The sequence below is a fragment of the Hyaena hyaena genome, unplaced genomic scaffold, assembly GCF_003009895.1.
Source record: "Hyaena hyaena isolate Hyena2069 unplaced genomic scaffold, ASM300989v1 scaffold_723, whole genome shotgun sequence".
NCBI lineage: Eukaryota > Metazoa > Chordata > Mammalia > Carnivora > Hyaenidae > Hyaena > Hyaena hyaena.
The window spans coordinates 526,333-535,513 of NW_024081356.1; the positions used below are offsets into that span (position 1 = coordinate 526,333).

Here is a 9,181-nt window from a genome sequence, read left to right on the forward strand (position 1 = left end):
TCTGTCTTTCCAGGCAAAGCATCTGAATTCAGAGAAATAGCAAATGAAGAATTGGGCCATCTCTGAATTAAGTCAAAACTTAATGTAAATAGTTCTTATAAACAGTTAACTACATAAAAGCAGTGGTAGTATTTCTGAGCTAGGAAAGTACTTCTCAAAAGTATTTGTGACACTTTCAAATTAAGCTAATCTGTGACCTTCTGCCAGGGCAGATACACTATTGCCCTGAGCTCTCTTCTTAAAGCAATACTCTCCTCTTCAAAATCCCCCAAAGAGAAGCTGAGTAGATATGCCCAGGTTAGACATAATATACCATGTTTCCTGGCTAAGTATAAGAAGACTGCTAACAGGTACAAAAAGATGCCATCTGTATCTAAACTTCTACAGAAGTAAAGAAACATCTGAACTGTTTAGTTCCAAATCATAACAGAATTGCACACTTCCTTGCTTTCTTCTGTGGTCTCTTGGAGTCCTAGAGAAAGGAACTGAATGAAGTGATCTATCTTGATTAATAAGGAAACCACACTATCATTCAGTGTGAGAGAGATGCATTAAATCACCAGCACTTAACGATGACATGTGTGGGCACAGTACTCTAGTACTACATAAAAGGTTGGTAAGAAGGTGGTCTACTCCCCTCTCCGATGACCTAGGAAGTAAACAGGAAGGCAATCTTCTTGTTTTCCTATTCACCCTATGCTGCCCTTTGCAGTGTGGCCCATGAAATAATTACCTGAAATTAAAGAATCCTATGGCTAATTATAAATGTTTCCACGTGCATATATTTTTGTCTATCCCACCTCCAAAATACATCTCAAATTAGTCTGTTTACTTTCCCCCACCCCTCCATTAAAAAAAAAAGAGACTGGAGCTGACTTCCAGGGTACAATTTTTCTGCCATAAACAATGCTGCCTCTTTTTTCCACAAGAGGAATCTCTTGTAGTGGAAATGACCTCCTGAAGCTGGCACATGTTTTTCCTATGTGCTCTTACTTATCTTTGTTATTTAGGTTTTGGTCGATCTTCCCAACACTGATGTTAAAGGTGTTTTGAAATACAGCAGGCATTTCAGTCTCAGGAGGAATATGTCCAAAAATTCAGATAACATGCCAGCACTAAGAACTATGGACAGACTCTCTTGTCCATAGAGAGTCTGTTAATAAAGAAATGTTGCCAACCATTTTAATGTTGAGATCTATTAATATGTTTCTTTTTAAACCTTAGAAAAAATTATAAAAGCAGTAATATGAACACTGGAGAAATACAACTGGAGTTGTATTGAAAATACAACTAAGCAAAAACTTTAAAAAAAAAAAGCATCTTCCCACTTCCCAGCGATTATATAAGAAGATATTAATAAAGTGGGTATCCTTCCACATCATATTCTACACATATATACATATATGTATTTTTTTTCATCAAAGTAGGTTCACATTGTGCATATTGCTTTATAAGATGTTCTTTTGGGTTAACAATCTTTACCTTTCAATACATTTTCATCTCATCTAATACTCAGTCTGGATTAAAACCTTCCCAGTTGTCTCAAAAAGGTCCTTTGCAACTTGTCTGTCTAAATCAGGGTCCAATCTAGAAACAAGAATTGATTCTGATTATGTATCTTAAATCTCTTTTAATCTAAAGTAATCCTTTTTTTCATGGCATCAATGTGTTAAGAAGATGGGGATAGCTGTCTTGCAAAACATCCCATCTTCTAAATTTTTCTAGGTGCTTCTTTAACATTTTTAAAAACATTTTATTTTTAAGCAATCTCTATACCTAACGTGGGACTTGAACTCACAACCCTGAGAGTTGCATGTGGAGCATGCAACCAGGCATGCGAGGGAGGGGCAAAAAGAGAGGGAGACACAGAATCCAAAACAGGTTCCAGGCTCTGAGCTGTCAGCAGAGCCTGACACATGGCTCGAACCCACAAACCACAAGATCATGACCTGAGCCAAAATCGGAGCGTTAACCAACTAAGCCACCCGCTAGTTGCTTTTTTATGGTGTCCTCTAGATGATCCTTTTATCTCTTAACATAAATGGGAAGTTTGGCCTAAAGACTTGATAATTTTAAAGTACTTACTGGGGTGACTGACTGGTAAAGCATTCAACTCTTGATCTTGGGGTTGTAAGTTCAAGACCCACGCAGGGTGTAAAGATTACTTAAAACATAAAATCTTTAAAATAATCTTAAGGTACTTAGATTTGCCTGGAACACATCATAGATGACTAGCATATTTCATTTTGTATCGAGAAGGTATATAACATTTTGGGGCACCTATGTGGCTCAGTTGGTTAAGCATCCGACTCAGGCTCAGGTCATGATCCTGTGGTTCAGAAGTTTGAGCCCTGTGTCGGGCTCTGTGCTGACAGCTCAGAGTCTGGAGCCTGCTTCATATTCTGTGTCTCCCCCTCTCTCTGACCCTCCCATGCTCATGCTCTGTCTCTCTGTTTCTCAATAATAAATAAATGTCAAAAAAATTTTTTAATAAAAAATGTAAAAAAAACAGGTATATAACATAGGAATGTCTCATTATCAGTGATGTGAAAAATTTACCACTAGATTATGGTGATGACAGTCAAATCTTTTCTCCTCTTTTCCCCAACTCTATTTATGAATAAAGTACAGAAAAGTTAAAACAATAGTACAATGAACACTTAGGGTGCTCACCACCTAGACTGAATAATTGTTAATTATTTTGCTAACTTCGCTTTATCAAAAATGTATAAAAAATATTTAAAAAAAAGGGGGGGGCGCCTGGGTGGCTTTGTCGGTTAAGCATCTGACTTTTGCTTAGGTCAAGATCTTGCGGTTCGTGGGTTCAAGCCCCGTGTCGGTCTCTGTGCTGACAACCAACTCAGAGCCTGGAGCCTGTTTCAGAGTCTGTATCTCCCTCTCTCTCTGACCCTCCCCTGCTCAAGCTGTCTGTCTCTCTCTCTCCTAGAAATAAATAAAAATATTTTAAAAAATATATCAAGATTTCTTGAAAAACCATTTGAAAATAAATTGCAAACATCAAAAACTTAATCCTAAATATTTCAGAATGTATCATCTAAAAATAATTACATTCTTATTATATGATCATTTTTGACCCTATGAAGTTTAGCAAGTATTCCTTACTACCACCTAATATTTAATCCATATCTAAATTTCCTTAATTGTCCTCTAAAGATTTTTTTAAAATTTTTTTAATGTTTATTTATTTTTGAGAAAGAGTGCAAGTGGGGAGAGGCAGAGAGAGAGGGAAACACAGAATCCAAAGCAGGTTTCAGGCTCTGAGCTGTCAGTGCAGGGCCTGACACAGGGCTTGAACTCAAAAATCATGAGATCATGACCTGAGCTAAAGAGGGAAGCTTAATGATTGAACCATCCAAGAGCTCCAAGATTTTTTTTAAGTTTATTTATTTACTTATGGGGGGGGGAGCAAAAGCAGGGGAGGGGCAGAGAGAGAAGGAGAGAGAATCCAAGCAGGCTCTGCACCAACAGTAGAGTCCAAAGTGGGGCTCAAAGACATGAACTGTGAGATCATGTCCTGAGCTGAAACCAAGAGCTAAATACTTAGTTGACTAAGTCATCTAGGAGCCCCCAAGGATCTTATGTATAGAGATAAATATTTTTAAGTTTACTTATTATTTATTTTGAAAGAGAGAGAGCACAAAGTGGGGAGGGACAGAGAGAGAGAAAGAAAATCCCAAGAAGGCTTCACACTGCCAGTGCAGAGCATGATGTGGAGCTCAAACTCACAAACCATGTGATCATGAGCTAACATGAAATTAAGTGTCAGACACTTAACCAACGGAGCCACCCAGATGCCCCTACGTGTATGTGTGTGTGCGTGTGTATATATATAATATATATGTATACATAATATATATAAGATTTATTTTTGAGAGAGAGAGAGAGAATACAAGCGAGGGAGGGGCAGAGAGAGATGGGGACAGAGAATCTGAAGCAGGCTCTGCATTGACAACAGCAACGCAGGTCTCAAACTCATGAACCATGAGATCATGACCTGAGCCAAAGTCGGACGCTTAACCAACTGAGCTACCCAGACACACTACTTTAAAAAAACAAAAACACAGGATCAGGTCAGGAGCTCATGAGATTTGGTTACGATGCTTTTAGTTGCTTTTAGTTAAGATGCTTTAGTTTTAGAGGTCTCTTTAGTCTCTTAATGTAGAAGTTCCTCCACATTTCCAATTTTTGTTTTATTATGACATTGACTTTTTGAAGAGATTAGGTCAGTTCAAAATTCTGTTAATAAAGCGCTTTACAAACTGTTTTTGAGTAAATTAAAATTTAAGAACTGCTCGGTGCCTGCCTGGCTCAGTAAGTAGAACATGCAGTTTTTGATCTCAGGATCAGGAATTTGAGCCCCACGTTGGGTGTAGAGATTACTAAAACAAATAAACTTTAAAAAAAATTTAAGAAGTGAGAATTTTACATTTTCTTTTGAAATGGGTACCTTACCACAAAAACATAACTGGGAAACACTAACCTAAGGACTATTTGGTAAAGTGACCAGCATTTCATTTTGCTCAGAGCTAAGAGAGCTCCAGGATGCACAACTTTCAGTTATACAACCAGGAAAATCCTAGGTAAACCAAGATGAATTGTTACCCTACTCTCTGATAGCCCTTGGAGTGCACTTGCTGAGGAAATAGTTATATACAACTGATTGGATAAAATCATAATCTGGTTCTGACCATTTTAATTATACAAAGTGATTTACTTAAGCTTTTTGAATGAAACTGTCTCAAATGTGTATTAATTACGCATTTACGTATAGGATAAATGCTTAGGAAAATATCATAACCAAAATTCTTTCTTGGGGTGCCTGCATGGTCATTCAGTACAGCATGTGACTCTTTTTTTTTAAACATTTATTTTATAATTGAGGGAGAGAGAGAGTGTGCACGCATGAGTAGGAGAGAGGCACAGAGAGAGGTGGACAGTGAATCAACATGGGCTCTGTGCTGACAGCAGAGAGCCTGACATGGGATGTGAACTGAGGAACCATGAGATTATGACCTGAGCTGAAGTCATATCCAGGGCATATGACTCTTGATCTCAGATTCATGAGTTCAAGCCCCATATAAATCTTAATTTAAAAATAAACTCCATGTCTTACTTCTCCAACTTAAAAAAATAATAATACAGCAACATTTTCTATCAGTCCCCTATTACTTAATGTTACATCATTGTTAAAATCATACCATAAACTGACAGCCATTGTAGTAGACTGAGCTCCATAGAGACAAAACCAGGGTAAGTGAGAGCCAGATGCGCAACGTGTGACTCTGTGTCACACTGAAAAAAAATAACTAAACATGGGCAAAGATCTTAAGAGACTGAGAAGCAAAATGTCATCATATGCATTCTTTGTGCAAGCTTGCCAGGAGGAACACAAGAAGCAACCAGAAGCTTCAGTCACCTTCTCAGTTTTACAAAAAGCTCTCAGAGATGTGAAAGATCATGTCAAAGAAAGGTAACTTTGAAGATATGGCAAATGCAGACAGGTAGGTATAAAAAAGATAAAAACCAACATTATTCCTAAAGAGGAAACAAAACGAAGTTAAGGATTCCAAGGCACTGAAGAGGCCACTTTTAGTCTTTTTGTTTTTGAGTATTGGCCCCAAATCCAAGGAGAACATCCTGGCCTATGCATTAGTGATGCTGCAAAGAAAGAGAGAGAGAGATGTAGAGTAACACTGCTGCAGAGGACAAGCAGCCTTAGGAAAAGAAGGCTGCTAACCTGAGGTAAATTATATAAATGCAGTTGCTGCAATACCAAAATATGAAAATATGCCTAGGGAGCAAAATAAAAAAGTCATCAAGGCTAAAAACAAGAAAAAGAAGAGAAGAAAGATGGAGAGGATGAGGAAGAACATGAAGATGAAGATTATAAATAAACTGGTTCTACTTTTTTTCTCGTCTATAAAGTACGTGAGCTCCCTGTACACAACTCACTCCTTTTGAAGAAAAAACCTGAAATGTAAGGCTGTGTGAGACTTGTTTTTAAATTTTTAAAAATGTTTTATTTATTTCTGAGAGAGAGAGAGAGAGACAGCGTAAGCAGGGGAGTGTCAGAGAGAGAGGGAGACATGGAATCTGAAGCAGGCTCCAGGCTCTGAGCTAGCTGTCAGCACAGAGCCTGATGCGGGGCTCGAACTCACGAACTGTGAGATCATGACCAGTTTTGGGGCACCTGGGTGGCTCAGTCAATTAAGCTCTGACTTTGGCTCTGGTCATGATCTCACAGTTGGTGAGTTCAAGCCCTGCTGACAGCTCAGAGCCTGGAGCCTCATTCAGATTCTGTGTCTCCCTCTCCTGCTCATGCTCTGCCTCTCTCTCTCTCAAAAATAAACAAACATTTAAAAAAAATTCAGCTGTACAGTTTCAGGGTGCCTGAGTGGCTCAGTTGGTTAAGCATCCAACTCGATATTTTCTCAGGTCATGATCCCAGGGTCATGGGATCCAGCCCTCTGTGCTGAGTTTGGAGCCTGCTTAACATTCTCTTTGTCTCTCTCTCCCTGCCTCTCTGTCTCTGCCCCTCTCCCTGGCTTGTGCGCTCTCTCTAAAAATTAAAACAAACAAACAAACAGTACTGTATCTTCTTTCATATAGTGATAACACTATCGAATGCATCTTTAGCTAGCCTTGTCCTAGTGGCATTTTCATCAGCCACAACCCTTGCTGGGTACAGTGTGGGAGTGTAAAGTAGCATGGAAATTTAAGACAGGCTCTTGTTGGCACACACCATAATTAGTTATACATGGAGACGATAGTCTTTTCATCTTCATTTATTACTAATGCATCATTTTTAATGTTTATTTATTAATTTTTGAGGGAGGGTACAAAGAGAGAGAATCCTGAGCAGGCTCCACGCTGCAGTGTAGAGCCTAGTGTGGGGCTTGAACTCACAAACCACGAGGCCAAACAAAGCCAAAATCAAGAGCTGGCTGCTTAACTAAATGAGCCACCTAGGCCTCCCTCTAATGCATCTTATATGAATTAACTGTTGTTCTCTTAACGGAGTACCAGTCTGCAATTGCAAAGCACAGCTGTTTCATTAACATTACAAATACTTCTAGATAAAATCAATTTTCTTGTTAGAAAGTAAAAACCATAACTGAAACCTGTATTTTACCTTAGATAATGTTATCTTATGCACAGAACAGTCATTCTTTTAAAACTTATATTTTTATAGACAATTTATTTTGCATGCAGTTACTTAAACCCTTAGGAAGGTTTGTTGCTTTTAAAGTAGAAGCATATTTTTTACAGTAAGATAGTGATTTGCTATTTGAGGAACTTTATTTTACTAAGGTTCTTCTGCATGTGGATTGTGATAAAGCTTTGGTTTGTTGGGATTGTTTTTCAGCAGCCAATCAGCTAGCCAAATCTATGGAAAAAAGAAAAAACTCTTAAGTTAATTAACATTTAATTATAAATACTATAAATAAATACTAAGAATAGTATAAATATATACTATAAAAATACACTATAAATAGTATAAATATGTACTATAGCAATTTATTTGTTGTTATTGTTGTTAAGTAGGCTTCATGCCCAGTGCAGAGTCCAACACAGGGCTCCAACTCACAACCATGAGATCAAGACCTGAGTGAAGATCAAGAGTCGGATGCTCTTCTTCTAAGTTTATTTATTTTGAGAGAGAGAGAGAGAGAGAGAGAGCACGTGCATGAGTGGGGGAAGGGGCAGAGAGAGAGGGTGAGAGAGAATCCTAAGCAGGCTCTGCACTGTCAGCACAGAGTCATGTATGAGGTTGGAACTCATGACCTGAGCTGAAACCAAAAGCCAGATGCTTAAACCACTGAGCCACTCAGGTGCCCAGGTACTATATCAATTTAAAACTTAGCTTGCAAAATCATTCAAAGAATGAGAACATGACTATTAAAACATTGAAACACGAATTTTTTTTTTTTAATTTATTTCTAGGAGAGAGAGAGAGGGAGAGAGACAGCGTGAGCAGGAGAGGGTCAGAGAAAGAGGGAGATACAGACTCTGAAATAGGCTCCAGGCTCTGAGCTGGCAGTCAGCACAGAGCCCGACACGGGGCTCGAACCCACGAACCGCGAGATCATGACCTAAGCGAAAGTCAGAAGCTTAACCGACTAAGCCACCCAGGCACCCCAAAACACTAAGTTTTATATTATGCAAGACTATCAAGTAGAGATCCAAACTGACAAAGAAGTGAACTATTTCCTTTTACAGAGGAAATAATCCTATATATATAGAAAATCCCAAAAAATCCACAAGAAAGAAACTACAACTAATAAATGAATTTAGTCAGAGTTGAATGTAGGTAAGATGACTTCAAAGACCATGTTTAGTAAATGGAACCATAGGTATCTCTTTCTTCTTTACATTTTTCAGTAGTTTCAGTTTTCTTACTAAATGTATGTTACTGTCACAATGAAAAGAAATCATTAAACAGGGGAGCCTGGGTGGCTCAATCGGTTGAGCATCCAACTTCGGCTCAGGTAATGATCTCGCAGTTCGTGGGTTCGAGCCCCACGTCAGGCTCTGTGCTGACAGCTAGCTCAGAGCCTGGCTCGTTTCGGATTCTGTGTCTCCCTCTCTCTCTGACCCTCCCCTGCTCATGCTGTCTCTCTCAGAAATAAATAAAACATTAAAAAAAATTTTAAACAAATAACCTGGGGGTGCCTGGGTCGCTCAGTTGGTTGAACATTGGACTCTTACTAATTTCGTCTCAGGTCATGATCTCATGGTTCATGGGATCGACCCCTGTCATGCTCTGCTGCCAGCACAGATTCTGCTTGGGATTCTCTCTATCCTTCTTTCTCTGTCCCTCCCCTGTGGGAATGTGTACATGCTCTCTCTCTTAAAATAAATAATTAAACATTTAAAAAAAGAAAGAAGACTTACCTAGGGGGACCTAGCTGGCTTACTTGGTAGAGTGTATGACTCCTGATCTCAGGGGTCGTGAGTTTGAGCCTACGTTGGATGCAGAGATTCCTTAAAACAAGTAAATAAAATATAATAAAAAAAGAAATATCCTGGGGCGCCTGGGTGGCTTAGTCGGTTGAGCGTCCGACTTTCGCTTAGGTCATGATCTCGCGGTTCGTGGGTTCGAGCCCCGCGTCGGGCTCTGTGCTGACTGCCGGCTCGGAGCCTGGAGCCTGTTTCAGTC

The 9,181-nt window shown here is 39.1% G+C and overlaps 1 protein-coding gene across 3 annotated transcripts in view; it reads right to left on the minus strand.

The window, feature by feature from the left end:
- Positions 1-7,199: 7,199 nt before the first annotated feature.
- The window catches only part of NME5 (NME/NM23 family member 5), a 17,971-nt gene continuing 15,989 nt past the window's right edge, over positions 7,200-9,181 (minus strand). For 2 of the 3 annotated variants that reach the window (XM_039217930.1, XM_039217929.1), the window contains one exon: positions 7,200-7,408. In XM_039217930.1, the coding sequence (XP_039073861.1) occupies positions 7,328-7,408 (81 nt within the window). In that variant the 3' untranslated portion in view covers positions 7,200-7,327. Of the gene's footprint in view, positions 7,409-8,916; positions 9,007-9,181 lie in introns of all 3 variants that reach the window. The other variant, XR_005525654.1, reaches the window with a different exon arrangement.